Source organism: Rhinopithecus roxellana, chromosome 17 (assembly GCF_007565055.1).
Source record: "Rhinopithecus roxellana isolate Shanxi Qingling chromosome 17, ASM756505v1, whole genome shotgun sequence".
NCBI classification, from domain to species: domain Eukaryota; kingdom Metazoa; phylum Chordata; class Mammalia; order Primates; family Cercopithecidae; genus Rhinopithecus; species Rhinopithecus roxellana.
This window is the reverse complement of record NC_044565.1, coordinates 110,853,474-110,871,706: the sequence shown is the minus strand read 5'-3', so window position 1 is coordinate 110,871,706 and position 18,233 is coordinate 110,853,474. Positions and strand designations below refer to the sequence as shown.

The 18,233-nt window shown below is 38.0% G+C and overlaps 1 protein-coding gene across 1 annotated transcript in view; it reads left to right on the top strand.

Annotated features, from left to right (window-relative positions):
- Nucleotides 1-18,233, top strand: part of VWA3B (von Willebrand factor A domain containing 3B) — a 220,478-nt gene that overhangs the window by 16,136 nt on the left and 186,109 nt on the right. Inside the window, exons 3-5 of the mRNA XM_010362112.2 lie at nucleotides 10,737-10,831; nucleotides 15,064-15,314; nucleotides 16,852-17,011. Of these exons, the coding sequence (XP_010360414.2) occupies nucleotides 10,737-10,831; nucleotides 15,064-15,314; nucleotides 16,852-17,011 (506 nt within the window). The remainder of the gene's footprint in view (nucleotides 1-10,736; nucleotides 10,832-15,063; nucleotides 15,315-16,851; nucleotides 17,012-18,233) is intronic.

Here is an 18,233-nt window from a genome sequence, read left to right as displayed (position 1 = left end):
ACCAGCATCTGCATCTGGTAAGGGCCTCAGGAAGCTTCCACTCATGAGAGAAGGCAAAGGAGAAGTGGTGTGTGCAGATCACATGTCAAGAGAGAAGGCAAAAGAGAGAGCGGAAGAGGGACCAGGCTCTTTTCAACAACCAGTTCTCATGAGAACTAAGAGTGAGAACTCACTCATTCCCATGAGAATGTTACCAAGCCATTCATGAGGGATCTGTCCCCATGATCCAAACACTTCCCATTAGGCTTCACGTCCAACATTGGGGATAAAATTTTGACACTAGGTTTAGAGGTCAAATGTCCAAACTATAGCAACTAGTGTTTGATTCTATACATTTAATGTAATGATTGATGTATTTAAATGTAGGTCTACCATGTTACTGTTTGCTTTCTATTTGTCCAGTCTTTTTCTTTCATCTGTGTTTCTCCTTTTGGCCTTCTTTTTTGCTAAATGAATATTTTTTAGTGTTTCATTTAATGTAATCTTTATTTTTCATTTAATTTGCTTTCCTTGTTACATCCTTAACTTGTTACGGTCTACTAAAAGTAGATTTCGTATGACTTCATGTAAAATGTAAGAAGTTTTCAACAGTTATACCTCCCCTTACTCCTCACTCCTGTCCTTGGTGTTACTGTTTTAATCCATTTTATTTCCACGTACATTATAAATCTCACAATTCAGAGTCATAATTTTGCTTTTAAAAGTCATCTGTTTTTTTAAAGAAACTGAGAAGAAAAACTATACACTGCTAAGATCCACATGTTTACTGCTTACAATATTCTTCTTTCTTGTAGAATTTGAGGTTTCAACTGATGTTATTTACTGAATAATTTCTTTTAAGCATTTCTTATAGTGGAGGTCTGCTGGTGACAGCTTTTTTCAGTTTTCATTTATCTGAAATTATCTTTATTTCACCTTCACATTTATTTATTTACTCATTCATTCATTCATTCATTTTTCCATTTGTACATCCATACTTTATATTCTGAAGTAATTGTAAAGTGTAAAGATCCCATGTACCTTTCTCCCAGTTTTCCCAATGGTCGTATCTTATAAAATAATAGTATAATATCAAAATGAGGAATTTGACACTTATACAATGTGTTTGCAAGTCTATATAATTTTATCACTTATGTAGATTTCTGTAACCACCACTACAATCAAGAAAGAGAACTGTTTATCACCACAAAGATCTTCCTATGTTACCCCCTCCTATGTTTTTTTCTAAATGTTTCATAATTTTACATTTAGCCTGTGATCTATTTTGAATTAGTTTCTGTATAAGGTTCATGTTTTTTTGTAATCCCAGCACTTTGGGAGGCTGAGGTGGGAGGATAGCTTAAGCCCAGGGGATTGAGGCTGCAGTGAGCTATGATCACAGCACTTCACTCCAGCCTAGGTGATAGAGTGAGAGACTCTTATCTCTTAAAAAACACACACACACACAAAAGCAAATGGTTCGTTTTTTCTTTTTCTTTTTTACTATGGGTGTTCAGTTGCTCCAGTGTGTTTTACTTAAGTGACTATCCTTCCTCCTTTGAATTGCTTTTGGATTTTTGTTAAAAGTTGGTTGTACCTATACTTCCAGGTTCTCTATTTTGTTGTATTCATCTGTGTTTCTCTGTCAATATCACGCAGTCTTGATTACTATAACTATAGAATTTCTTGAAATTGGGCAGGGTGAGTCCTCCTACTTTATTTTTTTTCAAAATTGTTTTAGCTACTCTAGTTCATTTGCCTTTCCAAATAAATTTTAGAATAACTGTGTTCATGTCTACAAAAATATGGCTATGATATAGATAGGAGTTGCATTAAACCTGTTTATTAATTAAAGGAGAATTGACATCTTTACTGTGCTGACAAAAATGCTGAGTGTTTCAGTTCACAAATATGAAATATCTTTCCATTTATTTACATATTATTTAATTTCTTTCATCAACTGTCTTAAATTTTTCAGTATACGAGTCCTGCACATGTTTTGTTAGATTTATATGTAAGTATTTTATTTTTTTTAGGAGTTGTAAATGGAATTGTATTTTAAATTTTGGTTTCCACATGTTCATTCCTAGTATATAAAAATATGACTGACTTTTGCATGTTAACCTTCTATCTTGTGATCTTGCCAAACTCACTCATTCCTTCTAACAGGGTTTTCTTGTGTGTATATGTGTTTGTTTGTTTTTTTGTAGATTCCAGAAGATTTCTAGGTAGACTATAATGTCATCTGCAAAGAGGAAAAGCCTTCTTTCTTTCTTTCTGATCTATTTGTCTTGTGTTTTCTTTTCTTGCTCTGTTATGCTGGCTAAAACTTCCAACACTATGTTGAATAGCAACGGTAAGAGTGGATATCCTTGCACTGAAAACTTTCAGTCATTCACCACTAAGTATGAAGTTAACTGTAGGTTTTCTATAGATTTTTAAAAATTACATTGTGGAAGATCCCTGATATTCCTAGTAATCTGAGAATTTTTATTATTAATGGGTGTTGAATTTTGTCGATTTTTTTCTCCATCAATTGATAGCATCCTATGATATTTCTTTGTTAGCCTGTTACTTTAATGGATTATATTAATTTTTTTAATCCAACCTTGCATCCCCAGAATAAACTAGAGCATGTTTTAGAAGTCTTTTTATATTATACACTGCAGAATTTGATTTGCAAATATTGTGTTATAGAGTTTTGCATCTGTATTCTTGAAGAATGTTGGTCTGTAGTTTTCTCTTTTTTAAATAATGGTTTTGTCTGGTTTTGGAATGACAATAAGACTAGCTTCATAAAATGAGTTGGGACGTATTCCTTCCTCTTCTATTCTCTGGAAGATGTTTTGTGGAATTATTATTTTTTGTTTCTTGTTGAAATAACAGGGCACAGTGTAGAATTAATATTAATTATTCTTCAAATGTTTGGTAAAATTCTCCAGTGAACTCATCCAGGCCTGGAGATTCCTTTTTGAAGAAGTTTTAAGTCAAGAATTTAATTTTCTTGAATAGATATTGGACTAGTCAAATTATTTTATATTGTGTGAGTTGTGGTAGTTTGTTTTCTAAGGATTTAATTCATTTCATCCAAGTTGTCTAATTTGTGAGGAGTTGTTTGTAGTATTCCCTTATTATTCTTTTGATGTCTACTGTGTCTTTTGTGGTATCTCCTATTTTATTTTTGATATTTATAATTTATACCTTCTCTCTTTTTATCTTTGTCAATCTTGCTAGAAGTTTGTCAATTTATTGATCTTTAAAAATTACCAGCTTTTTTGTTTGATTTTCTCTATTGTTTTTCTGTTTTCAATTTCATTGATTTCTACTTTGATCTTTATTATTTATTTCCTTTTGCTTATTTAGGTTTGTTTTTCTTTTCTTTTTTCTAGTTTCTTCAGTTGAAAGCCTTGATTATTGGTTTGAGATTTTATGTTTTCTTACGTAAGCATTTAGTGCTACAAATTTCCCTCCAGTCAGTGCTTTAGTAATGTCTCACAAATTTTTATATGTTGTATTATTATTTCCACTTACTTTAAAGTATTTTATTTTCATCAAGACTTCCTCTTTGACTTATGGACTTTTTAGATGCATATTGTTTAGTTTCTAAATATTTGTAGATTTTCCTGTTATCTTTTTATTTATTTTTGATTTCTAGTTTGTTTCCATCTTGGACAGAGCACATACTTGTTTGGTTTCAGTTCTTGTGAATTTTTTAGGATGTTTTATAGCCAAATATGTGCTTTGTTTTGTACATGTTTCATGAATACTTGAAAAGAATGTGTATTCTGCTGTTGTTTTATAGAGCTTTCTATAAATGTCAGGTAGATCCTGTTCATTGATGGTATTGAGTATCCTTCCTGATTTTCTTCTTGTTGTTCTATCAATTGTTGAGAAAGCAGTATTGAAGTTTCCAACTATAATTGTGGATTTGTCTATTTCTTCTTTCAGTTATTCTGTTTTTTGCTACAAATATTTTGCAGCTCTATTGGGTGATACATACACATTTAGGATTGCTATGTCTTTCTGGTACATTGACACCTTTATCGTTATATAATGTCCTGCTTTGTCCCCAGTAATATTCTTTGCTATGAAGTTTATTTTTCTAATATAGCCAATCCTATTTTCTTTTTATTAATATTTGTATGGCCTATCTTTTTCCATCCTTTTACTTTTAACTTATATATATAATTATATTTGAAGCAAATTTCTTGTAGACAATATATTGTTGAGTCCTTTTTAAAAAAATCCTCTTTGCCAATCTCTATCTTTTACTTGGTCTATTAGACCATTTACAGTTAATGTGATTATTGATATGTTAGAGCTTGTTGATCATTTTAGTTGTTTTCTTTTTCTCTGTTTTTAGCTTGTCTGTTTTTTTCCTGCCTGCTTTTGGGTTACTTAAACACTTTTTAGAATTCTATTCTTATTTATCTATAATGTTTTCTATTGTATATCTTCATATGGCTTTTTTAGTGATTATGCTGTGTTACATTATGAATACATAAATTATCAAAATCTACTGATGTCAACATTTGACCAGTTTGAGTGATGAGCAAAAACCTTCTTTTCCCTTTACAGCCCTTTGCCCTTCCCATTTATAATAAAATGTATTATCTTCTTACATTGAGAATTACATTAGACTGTGCTAGAATTTTGATTCAACCATCAAACATCATTTGTAACACTCAAAAGGGAAAGAAATGTCCATTTTATCTGCCCATAGTTTTGCTTACTGTGTTCTTCTTTCCTGATCGTCCAAGGTTCCTTCTTTTGTTATTTTCTTTCTGCTTAGAGAAGTTCTTTTATTCTTTAAGAGTAGCTCTGCTAGCCACAAATTCCTTTAGTTTCTTTGTCTGAGAATGTCTTTATTTCTACTTTATTCCTGAAGAAGAATTTCACCAGATACAAGATTTAGGGTTGATAGTTCTTTTTTTTTTTTTTTTTTTAGCACTTAAAAAATATTGTGTCAGTTCTTTCTGGTCTCTATGGTTTCTGATGAGAAAACCACTATCATTATCATTGATTTTTCCCTATTGATAATGTGCTTTATATATTTTTTTGTTTGTCTTTTGTTTTCAGATGTTTGACTGTGATGTGCCTTGGTGTGAATTTATTTTCATTTATTCTCTTTGAATTTCAGTCAGATTCTTGAATCTGTTGCTTTATGTTTTTCGTTTTTGCCAGATTTGGAGAATTTTCAATGCTTGTATCTTTGTATCTTTTTTTTCCCCCATCCTCTCTCTCTTCTCCTTCTGGCACTCCAATAATATGAACATTAGATCTTTTAAAAAAATAATCCTACATATCTGTAAGGCTCTGTTCAGATTTTTTCAGGCTATTTTCTCTCTCTTGTCTAGATTGGGTAATTTTTATTGTTCTCCAAGCTTACTCATTCTTCCTTTTTCATTTTGCTGTTGAGTTCATCCATTGAGTTTTTTGATTACTCAATTTTTTGCTCTAATATTTCCATGTTATTCTTCCTGATATCTTCTATTTCTTTACTGAGACTTCCTATGTTTTTATTCATTTTAAGAATGTTTGTAATTGCCGTTAAGTATTTTTATGATTGTTGCTTTAAAATCCTTGTTAGGTCATTCTATGACATTTCTCATCTTGGTGTTGATATTGTCAGTTGTCTTTTTTATAATCTTCCTGGTTTTTTGAATGATGAATGATTTTTTATTGAAACTGGGACATTTCTAAAATTTTATTTGTATTTTTGGATTTAGGTATACAGGTGCAGTTGTGTTATGGGCTTTTAGTGTATCCATCATCCGAATAGTGCACATTGTACCCAATAAGCAGTATTTCATCCTTCACCCTTGATGCAGTCTAGCTGTGTCTCTACCCAGATCTCATCTTGAATTGTAACTCCCACAATTCCCATGTTTGTGGGAGGCACCCAGTGGGAGGTAATTGAATCATGGAGGCAGGTCTTTCTTGTGCTGTTTTCGCAATAGTGAATAAGTCTCACAGATCTGATGGTTTTAAGAAGAGGATTTCCTTTGCACAAACTCTCTTTGCATGCTTCCATCTATATAAGACGTGACTTGCTCTTCCTTGCCTTCTGCCATGATTGCGAGGGCTCCCCAGCCACGTGGAACTGTAGGTCCATTAAACCTTTCTTTTGTAAATTGCTTGGATTTGGGTGTGTCTTTATCAACAGTGTGAAAACAGGCTAATACAACCCCTACTTCCCCCACTTTTTGGATTCTCCAGTGTCTATTTTTCTCTGCATGTCTGCGTGTTTACATGCCACTTAAAAGTGAGAAGATGTGGTTTTTCACTTTGTTTCTGAGTTATTTCATTAAAAATAATGGCCTCCAGTTCTATATATGTTGCTGTAAAAGACATGATTTCATCTTTTGAAATGGATGAGTAGTATTCCACAGTCTATACACACCATGTGGTCTATATATATATAGAGAGAGAGAGACCACATTTTTAAAATAGTGGTACAATAAACACATAAGGGAGGTGTCTTTTTGATAAAATTATTTCTTTTCCATTGGGTAGATAACCAATAGTGGGACCAAAGGGTAGTTCTATTGTAATTCTTAAAGAAATCTCCATCCTGTTTTCCATAGAGGTTGTACTAATTTACATTCCCACCAACAGTGTATAAGCATTCCCTTTTCTCCACAATCTCACCAACATCTGTAAATTTTTGACTTTTTAATAGTAGCCATTGTGACTGGTGTGAAATGATATCTCACTGTGGTTTTGATTTGCATTTCTCTGATGATTAGTAATGTTGGGCATTTTTTCTTGTTTCTTGTTTCTTATCCACTTACGTGTCTTCTTTTGAGAAGTGTCTATTCATGTCTCTTGCCCATTTTTAAATGGGGTTATTTGTTTTTTTTGCTTGCTGAATAGTTTAACTTCCTTATAGATTCTGGATATTCTTTCTTTGTTGGATGCATAGTTTGCATATATTTTCAATAAATATTTGCAAATATTTTCTCTTACTCTATAAATTGTCTGTTTACTTTGTTGATAGTTTCTTTTGCTGAGCAGAAGCTCTTTAATTTAATTAGGTCCTACTTACCAATTTTTGTTTTTGTTGCAATTGCTGTTGAGGACTTAGTTATAAATTATTTGCCAAGGTCTATGTCCAGAATAATATTTCTTAGGTTTTCTTCTAGGATTAAATTAGGACCTTAGGTTTAAATTTTTAATCCATCTTCAATTAATTTTTGTATATAGTGAAAGGTATTTCATTCTTCTGCATATATCTAGCCAGCTATTTCAGAGCTGTTTATTGAGTAGGGAGTCCTTTCCTCATTGCTTATTTTTTGTCAACTTTGTTGAAGATCATATGACTGTAGTTGTGTGGCTTTATTTTTGGTTCCATATTCTGTTACATTGGTCTGTATGTCTGTTTGGGGTGTGTGTGTGTGTGTGTGTGTGTGTGTGTGTGTGTGTTTTACCAGTACCTTGCTGTGTTGGTTACTGTGTCCTTGTAGAATAGTTTGAAGTCATTACCTTCATTCTTGAAGAACACTTTTGCTGGTTTTATAATTATTGGTTGAAGGTTTTTTTTTCTGACCTTTAAACATGTCAAGCCATTGTTTTCTGATTTCCACCTTTTCATCTGAGAAATCAGACATAATCCATGACATTTTCCCCCATATGATGTATATAATGTTTCTTTTTTTCTATGACTGCTTTTAAGATTTTTCCTCTTTATTCTTGGTTTTCAGCTATTGTGTTATTATTTGTAGTAGGATATGCCTTCTTTTGGTTTTCTTTGTACATATATTGCATTGGATTTATCGAGCTTCTTGGATCTGTAGGTTTGTTTTTAATCAAATCTTGGAAATTTTCAACTATTATTTCTTCTAATCTATTTTTACATCCTATCTGTTCTCTCTTTTTCTTCTGAGACTCAAATTATAGTTTGCTAAGCATCTTGATATTGTCCCACAGGTCACTGAAACTCTTGTTCATTTTGTCAATATTTTTTTTCTCTTTGTTTATCAGATTGAGTAATTTCTCTTGACAGATTTTCTAGGTTACTAACACTTTATTCTGGTACCTCCAATCTGCTGTGAAGCCCATATAGATACTGTACTTTTTGTTCTAAAATTTCCCTTCTTTTAAATTTCTGTGCTAAGATCCCCATTTGTTCACTTATTAGGATCATAGTTTTCTTTTCCTTCAACATTACATATATAAAATACAATGTTTACAGAATACTTAAAATATATTGAGGCCTTTTTCTTGTAATTTCAACATCTGGTCCATTTCAGGGTAGGTTTTATTGATTGCTTTTTCTTTTGACTATTGGTCACATTTTTCTCTTTGTTTATATATCTGATTATTTTTTGTTTTATGCTGGACAATGTAGATGGTTGTAGGGACTTTGGGTTGTATAGTTTTCCTTTGGTATATGCAAAAGATTGGTTCCAGGACCCCCTGTGTATACCAAATCCATGCATACTCAGTTCCTGCAGTTGGCTCTTCACAACCCACATATATGAAAAGTTGGCCCTCTGTATAAGTGGGTTTCACATTCTACTGATACTGTATTTTTATCCACATTTGGTTGAAAAAAAATCTGCATATAAGTAGACCCATGCAGTTCAAAACTATGTTATTAAAGGATCAACTGCATCATCTTTCTTCTAGGAGAAGTGATTTTTATTCTTACAAAAATTGATATGTGTATATTATTTATAACAGCTTTATTGAGCTATAATTTACCTACCTACAATTCAATGGTTTTAGTGTATTCACGGATATGCGCAGCTATTTAGAATGTTTTTATCAACTCAAAAAGAAACTCTGTACTTCTTAGCTCTACACTTTCCTACCACTAAATTGTCTCTATAGATTTTCTTGTTCTGAGCATTTCATTTAAATAGAATTTATAGTATGTGGTCTTTTGTGACTGGCTTCTTTTACTTAGCTTAATGTTTTTAAGGTTCATCCATGTTGTAACTAGCACCAATACTTTATTCCTTTTTGCAGCCGTATGTATTCCATTGTATGGATGTACCATGATTTTCTTATCTATTTATCAGTTGATAGATAGAGAGCTAATTTTCATTCTAGTAGGCAGTTAAGTTGGCTGGACTCAAACTCCAAACTCTCTCACTTTCCTGCTAAATATATACAAATCTCACCTCAAAAATGTCCTCCTTTTCAGGATGATTGTGATTCCAGTTTCTGCATGCTCTAGATTGCTCTCTAATGCCTACAAATAGCTCCTTTTATATTTTGTCCAGAATTTATAATATTTTTCTGTGTGAAGGTTAGCCAATACAATCTACTCCACTATTATTGGATGCAGAACTCACAATGCCTTGCATTTCAATTCCCAATATAGCTTATGAAGCCTTCCATAGACTTATTTCCTTCAAGCCTCAAAAAACAGCTTCCTCTCCCACCTCCAGATAAATGTCTTAGGTAAACAGAATGCTAGTGATACTTACTTACTTCACAATGTCAGCTAAGAAGGTGAATCTTAGAAACACAAATTTTAGAGCTGGAGAGTTCTATTGAGTGAGATTATTGCTGATGGAATTCAAGTGTCTATTCTTTACTGTTTACTCCTTACTATTGTGAAAGTTGCACTTCAAGACTTGAAATCAGCCCAAGTGATTGGGGAGCAAGCCTGGCCAAGGTGTCTATAAAATTCAACCTTGCTCTTTTTAGATTTCCAGAGGAGGCTGTTATCCTGCCTCCCTAGTAAGGCAGAGGGAAGGAAGTACCGGCACCACAAGTACCACCATTCTGTCTCCCACCTTTGGGACTTAAAAATAATAATTAAAATTACAATAAAATCATCAGATTAAAAACATCTCTGTGAAGACTTACCTCATCTTCTGTTCTGCCAAATCCTAGTTAGTCTTTGAAGCGTCTCCGTAGCCTTCTGAGAGTTCCATGAAGGAGTAGGACTAAGTTGTAGGTAACAATTGTATTCCCATCCTGTAAACATGCCTAGTACATAGTAGGTACCCAATAAGGGTTTATGCAACAGATATTTGAACAGTTGAGTATATGATCTGATGAGAAGAAAGTCTTGTAGTTCTGACGTTCTGTATGGCAATTCTGAATCTATTACTGGCTGGCTTTATTTCAGTGATTTAATTCTGAGCCTCCAGTTGAGAGTACAGTAGGAAATATCTAAGTGAAATTTTAAAAACCCTGAAAACTAAGTCCAAGTCATGAATAACTTTCAGGAATTAAAATAATTTCTATGTTGCTTTTTTTTTTTTAACCTCTGCTGTAATTATTCTGGACCAAAGTACAAGGACACTAGGACACAAATCCTATTCTTCCTGTTTATTCATGCATTAAAAGATTAAAATGCTATTCTCACTCATAGGTGGGAACTGAACAATGAGAACACTTGGACACAGGAAGGGGAACATCACACACCAGGGCCTGTCGGGGGGTAGGGGGCTCAGGGAGGGATAGCATTAGGAGATACACCTAATGTAAATGACGAGTTAATGGGTGCAGCACACCAACATGGCACATGTGTATACATATGTAACCTGCATGTTGTGCACATGTACCCTAGAACTTAAAGTATAATAATAAAAAAAAAGATTACAATGCCATAGACAGTTACGTTTATCACAGCACCTAGAAATACTTCATGATTTAGAACAGAATAGAAAGCATCACAGATTATTGATAGCACAAGATATAATTTGAATGGTGTCAGAGAAAAACATTTCAAAATAAAAATAAGAAGGTTAACTTATGTACTACTGTTTTGATTGTTTTTCTTTATAAAAATACAGATTATGTGGCTTCTCTGGGGAGACTTGTGGCTTCTCGGTATGCTGATGGTCTGTTTCCACAGCTCTACAGAGCAGAAGATGGCAGAGTATACAATGTAAGTCAGAGTTCCCTCAGTGTGCAGTCCTATGACATGGTGCTGACATCACATCGAGGAGTGCGGCGTGGGAAGAGACTTGTGCTACCTGGCAGTGATGCAGCTGAGCCAAGCCCTTATTAAGCCGGGGGTTTTCTTTTGGCATTGGTAGGCTGATAAAAGTCATGGCCAAGGAAGGAAGTTTTTGATCCATTAGAAATCAGTGCAGACAGCTCTTGATGAGAGATGAAAACCTTTGCACATTACCACTTTGTTTTGCTTTGAAAATAAAGGGAAAAACAATATGACAGAGATGATCCGAAAGCCAAGAGCAAACTGCCATTATCTGAGAGAAGCGTTAGGAATAGGGGCAGCATTTCCAGATAGGAGAATGAGCACCACCTGCGACCAGAGTCCTTTACTCCCAGCAGTTCAGCACCTCAGTCTCATGTCTCCTACATGTCAGGCCCTGTGCAGACCCTGGCCAACCACATGGAGCTCAAAGTCTGTTGGAGACACATGTCCCATCACATGCATTTATGGGTATTCGTTCATGTCCATGTACATCCATGCACCACCTGGACTACTGTTTCCTAATATTTAGAAAACTTAATTACTTTTTTTTGGTCAATTTTTTTTTTTTTTGAGAAAATTTTTGTAGACCCTATCCTCAAATACGTCTTCCAGTTGTTTCCCCTCCTTCTCTTTCAGAAATGCCTGAGTTTGGTCTCTTTACATAATCTCATATGTCTCAGAGGTTTCGTTCATTTTTTTAAATTCTTATTTTCTTTTGAGACACGTTCTTGTTCTCTCAGCGAGGCTGGAGTGCAGTGGTATGATCATGGCTCACTGCAGCCTTGACCTCCAAGGTCCAAGCGATCCTCCCACCTCAGCCTCCCAAGTAGTTGGGGCCACAGGCGTGTGCCACTGCACCCAGCTGATTTTTGTATTTTTTGTAGACAGGGTCTCGCCATGTTGCCCAGGTTGGTCTTGAGCTCCTGAGCTCAAGCAATCCGCCTGCCTGGGCCTCCCACCTGCCTTGCCCTCATCCTCATGCCTCAGGTGTAAGGCACCATGCCTGACCCTTTTTCTTTACTTTTGTCTGCCTATATTGATTCAAAGGAGTGGTTCTTCCACTTTGAAGTTCTTTCCCCAGCTTGGTCTATTTTGTTAATGATTTTAATGGTATTATGATATTTCTGTAGTGAATTGTTCAATTCCAAAAGTTCAGTTTGGTTCTTTCTTCATATGGCAATGTCATCCAATTCTTGGATCATTTTACTGTTCTCCTTGGATTGGGTTTCCACCTTCTCCTGTATCTTTATGAGCTTTCTTGACATCCGGATCCTGAACTCAGTATCATTTCAGCCGTTTCAATCCGGTTAAGAACCACTGCTGAAGAGCTAGTGCGATTGCTTGGAGATAAGAGGACACTCCAGACTGAGAGTTTCCAGAATTCTTGCACTGGTTCTTTCTCACCTGTGAAGGCTGATGTGTCTTCATCCTTTTAAGTTGCCATCCTTTGGATGGGCCTTTTTGTTTTTATGTTCTTTATTTCCCTTGAGGGTTTGACTGTGGTGTGAGTTGGGTATAGTTGATTGGCTTTGTTTCTGGATGCTTTCAGAGGGCCAAGGCTCAGCTCAGCATTCCTGGGCTGCATGCTGTAACCCTGGGGCCTAGGACTGGGCTGTGGCTTTGTCCTCTGGCCTCTTGAGGTCAAGCACTGGCTGTGCTGGGGCAGCCAATGTGCTACCAGGCTGCTGGCAGAAGCCTTCCATCAGGGGCCGCTGGCAATGCTCTGGTGGGGCAGCAGGGGGCCATGGGTGAAAATACCCTGAAGGGGTGTTGGGGCTGCCCAGGAAACAGCAGAGAGCCTGGAGGGAAACTGTAAGAGGGACAGGCAGGTCATTCAGCCCTTGGAGAAACCTCCATGATGGGAGTGGTAGGTTGCCTTCAGCTTAAAGATGTACCCACCACTTACTTTTTCCAAAGCTTAAATTACTTTTTTTTTTTTTTTTTTTTTTTTGAGATGGAGTTTCGCTCTGTCACCCAGGCTGGAGGGCAGTGGTGCCATCTCAGCTCACTCTGTCTTCCGGGTTCAAGTGATTCTCCAGCCTCGGCCTCCCAAGTAGCTAGAGGTGTGTACCACCGTATCCAGCTAATGTTTGTATTTTTAGTAGAGATGGGGTTTCACCATTTTGGCCAGGCTGGTCTCGAACGCCTGACCTGAGGTGATTTGCCGACCTTGGCCTCCCAGAGTCCTGGGATTACAGGCATGAGCCACCATGCCCGGTCCAGCTTAAATTACTTTTTAAACTAAGCCTGGTCCTAAGCAATACTGTCTGTGGAATCTTGAGTTTGATGTGCTAAGCATATTTTTTATCTGAACCACATTAAAATCAATGCCGAACTCTTAAAAACGTCTCTCCCTTTACCTTCAAAATCCACCTGCACATTCCCTGTGATGTGCCCACCCTGGCTTCTGTGTTGTAGCAGCAGCTGTGGATGCTGGTGAAGGATTTGGTAATTCTGTCTTAAGGGGCCAGGAGAAGCCTCCAAGAAGTGATGCTGGAGCTTGAGGAATGAGCTTGAGAGACACATGGGACAGGGAAGGAAGGAGCCTGAGCCAAGGCACAAAAATGTGGAAGGAGGTGATGTGGTCTGAAAGCACATTTTCCAAGATAAAGTACTGTATCTTCTTTTAAAATGTGCTCCGAGTAAGAATCCCTAACCCTTGCTGGGAAGGTGACCGCTTCCACCTTTAAACACGGGGCTTGCAACTTAGCTCACACCTGGCCAATCAGTTGGTCAAGGGCACTCACTAAAATGCTAATTAGGCAAAAACAGGAGGTAAAGACAAGCCAGTCATCCGTTGCCTGAGAGCACAGCGGGAGGGACAATGATCGGGATATAAACCCAGGCATTCCAGCGGGCAGCGGCTCCCCTCTTTGGGTCCCCTCCCTTCGTATGGGAGCTCTGTTTTCACTCCATTAAATCTTGCAACTGCAAAAATAAAATAAAATAAATAAAATAAAATAAAATAAAATAAAAGTGCTTTGTCACAGAATAGGGCACAGTTTTTTCTTGTTCCTTTTCTATGTCTTCTATTGCCTGTCTACCTCCTGAAAGGCCTTGCACAGTGTGTCTGATCTATGTGAAGGATGGTTTATTTGCGCATACGAGAAACTTCCTGCAAGTCCGTGTCACCATTTGGGGGCAGCCCACGGGCTGTTGGTAGCAGCAGTGAGTGATCAGGTGGTTCAGGTGCAGGGCAGCTTCTCCCGAGAGAGGAGGGCATGAGGACAAAGGTCATGAGCAGAAGGATGTGTAGCCGGGATGGCATCCCTTAGAGGAAGCCAGGAAGGTATGCTGGCATGTTCAGTAGCATTTTAGAGAGATTATATTTAGGAAAACATTTTAGTGAGACATTACTTTCCATCTGCCTTTGTTGGTCTTTTCTTCTACCTAATTTCTTTCTTTTTTTGAGACGGAGTCTTGCTGTCTCCCAGGCTGGAGTGCAGTGGCGCGATCTTGGCTCACTGCAAGCCCCGCCTCCTGGGTTCATGCCATTCTCCTGCCCCAGTGTTCTACCTAATTTCTGGATGTTGGAGGCTTGCTGCCCATGGCTATGAGATGGATGGGTCTCGCTCTATCGCCCAGGCTGGAGTGCAGTGGCCGGATCTCAGCTCACTGCAAGCTCCGCCTCCCGGGTTCCCGCCATTCTCCTGCCTCAGCCTCCTGAGTAGCTGGGACTACAGGCGCCCGCCACCTCGCCCGGCTAGTTTTTTGTATTTTTTAGTAGAGACGGGGTTTCACTGTATTAGCCAGGATGGTCTCGATCTCCTGACCTCGTGATCCGCCCGTCTCGGCCTCCCAAAGTGCTGGGATTACAGGCTTGAGCCACCGCGCCCAGCCTCTACCTAATTTCTTAAGAGGGTCCTGGGCTTTTTCTGATAAAGGTAATCAGGATTTAAAAGCTAATACTCTAATCTGTAACTGTAAAGATAAAACATAATCTGGAAAGATTTCTTTTAAGGACTGCTGTATTTTGAATAGATCACATCATCTTTTCTTCTGTGGAGAATCCAAGGGTTTTTCAGTTGAAAGACTGGAACATTTTCTCCTGGATTCTGTAGTGTTTGGAGGATCATTGACAACATTGTTATCAGTGCACAGTTCTCAATGGCAGCACTGTGGTTCAGGTGACTTATTTTCATGTTGTTTTATTGTTTTCGTCTTTTATTTTCATTAAGCTGACAGCTAAGTCAGAACTGATTTATCAGTTTGTGGAACATTTAACGCAAGCTGTGGAGAGCTACAAGCAGCGAATGGACTGGCTCACCAGCAAAAGCCGGCAGATTTTTGGTGTCATCCTGGAACAGTGCATCACCATAGTGCTGGATTTTGGCTGCATTCTGGAGCGGGAGCTTGATCTGTGCCGAGAGGCTCTAACAATGGTTCTCCAGGAGCAGGTGGCTCACATAACCAAGTTCAATATCATACGGTGAGTTCCCATAGGAAGGGAGTATTTTAGTGAAACTTCATAGTAATTTGTACATATTTGGAATTAAGTAGCACAGCTGACACAGTTATCTCTCTGGTGAGGGAAGAGGCATTATCTTATACCTTCCTAGAAGATGTAATTTCAGCAGCAATCCCACAGTGAATAAATCTTAGGAACTTTTATCTTCTTTGCAGAGGGTGTCTTAGCTTTCACCTTAAAAGAGATTTAGAAACATGCATTTCTTCAGTGCATGGGAAGGTTAAAATATAAGAATATGAGTTATGGCAAATATATATTTAAGGTCATAAATCTCTTCATTCATTTTAGCTTTTAACTTGGGTCATGAATTCGAAGGTCACTAATTTCACTGATGTTCCAGACTGAAGTTGCCACTCAAGTTGACCTCCCCTATAAGTTGACCCCCTTCACCAGAACAACAGGTGGCTGGCTTTACAGAATTTCCCATATTTCAGAGTTTTCATAACCAATTATTTATGGATTCTTGGACTGAAGAGAATTTGGACCTCAGCACTAACTTCTCATCTGGAAAAGTGATTGCACCTCCCTGACAAAAAACATCTGGATAAGGGTTGGGGAAGGATGCACCTGATTCAGTTTTTCTGGTTTTAATCTAATACTTTCAGCTAAATAGAGGACATCTCTGGGGACAATGCCTAATTATGTTCTATCTAGATTCCTGTTTCTGTCACAGGTATATTACTGAAGGAATCAGGTACTTAAGTCTGCAAAGCTTTTCCTTTCTTGGAAACCTCTCTACAACGTAGATGCCACTCAGCCAGATCCTCAACCCAGGAAGCACACAGCAGACACGAGCGTGAGCAAGCCCTGCTTCTGGTGGTGGGCCATAGGGGCAATCAGGCCAGTTTATTTGCAATTATCAATTGCAAATAAATTGAGATGATTCAAATGGCTCTTCTTTTTTTTGGAGTTGGGGGTTCTACCAGTCATGTACAAGCCCAAACGAAATGGTTTAACCAAATTTTCTAAGGATTTAAAAGCTAATACTCTGCTGAACTCAAAACAATACCAGTATTAATACAAAAGAAGGCAACCTATGGGAATCTTTCAGGACAATGAAAACAATGTCATGAAGGAATTAGAAATAAAATTTTAGAGTAATAGAATTGCTGGTGATTTGCAAATCTTAATACTGTGAATTATTATAAATTTACTATTAAGAGAAGCCAGTTACATATACATTTGCCTGTTTATAACAAATAACTTCTCTTAATGTTTTAAAAGACTTATTGTTAATTGTTACCTTTCTGTTTCTCATGTACACGTTGTTTTTCCTAGTCAGCACGGCTTATAGAAGATAGTGGTGGTTTGGGAACCTGTCTTAAACAGCTTGCTGGTTTTGTTGGTAACATCAGAGGGCTGGGAGCTATGATTTCTTTCTTTTTCAGCTCTAGAGATGGATGTTGGAGGCTTGCTGCCCATGGCTATGAGATGGAGGGTTGGCATCCCCAGTAGCATTGATCACTGCCCCGTGACCACTGCATGTGATCCCTTTCAGGGTTTCTCAAGAGCCTGTGAAGTGGCAGGAAAATGCTATTCCTGTGACCAAACAGTCCATAGCTGCTGCCGTCAGCTGGGTTGAGACACTGACTGTTGAACTGACTGCGAGCGAGGTTGGCTGCCTGGATGCTCTGCTGGAAGCCGGGAAAGACAAGACTGTAAGTATGTGTCCATGGCTGGCCCCAGGCCATGGAGGTGGTTTCCAAATTAACTCTTCACATTCAGTGACTTTACACAGCCCTTCAGCTGATCTTAGGCCCCTCCCAGCAGGATCCGACAGAGATCCCATCAGGCACTGATGGTGATGGCATAGCTGGAACAACCCAAATGAGGCCCCTGAATACCCGTCCCCTGAACCTGCCTAGGCTCGCTCTGTGGGGTGACTGGGGATGCAGGGTAGACCCTTGTTTAGCCAGTGTCGGGAGAGCCAAGTGCAACTCACACCCACCGAGCATCGAGAAAGGACAGGAGTGAGGCCATAGTTGTGCATCTCTGCCATATTAACTTCACTCTTGCTCTCCTGCCAATTAGATCGGTCAATCTGTCTCTTACGGGGAGGAGAGAGAGATTGGAAGACTCCTCATAGAACCCTGAGGATGAGGAAATAGGGTTTTCCCAGCATCCACATTCTGAATCTTTTCTAGTTCGTCTTCTTCATAGATGGATCTGTCATCTGTCTTATACTTTCCAAGATGAAGTGCATGCAAGCTGATGACTCCATCCATTTTTGGATGTCAGTGTATTGACATAAATTTTGATAGGGACCTTTTGGAAATAAAGCTTTACCTGGAAGAATTGATTAGATGGTGGTGTGTTATGTCTCTTTGAGCCACAGGGTCTGTATTTCTGGGAATGACTCTAGTAATGGGAGGGTTGGGGCAGTGGCAAGCCAGTGGAGACACAGTCTGGGCAGGTGGGGTCCTTTGGCCAGCCTTGACTCCCTGTGGGAAGGTCTGCTTGCCTTTGGACACAGTTACTTAAGAGTTACGTGTTTCCTCCACTGGGGAAGCCTGGGGTTTCTGAAGGTTTCAAGCTTTACCCAGCTGCATCAAGAAGTCCATTGTTGGAGAAAGAAGCCACGTGTTGGCATCTTGAAAGATAGCCCCCAGCGGTCACTGGCCTGTGTTTACCAATACCGAGGGTGATGGTTTGTAATTAGAAACACATTGTTTTTCCTTCCAAGGCCAAAGGAACAAATGTTTTCCATCAAGGAAGAACCAGATACAAGCTACTTTGTTCCTTGGTCCTTTGAGTTTGTTTTAACATCTGTAAAATTTCAAGTGTCTGGACACCTTAATAAGCATTCAAAAAAATGGAACATTTCCCAGGCTCAGGGTGTGTGTGCATGAGCCTGTGCACACGGTCCATTTCCCAGGCTCA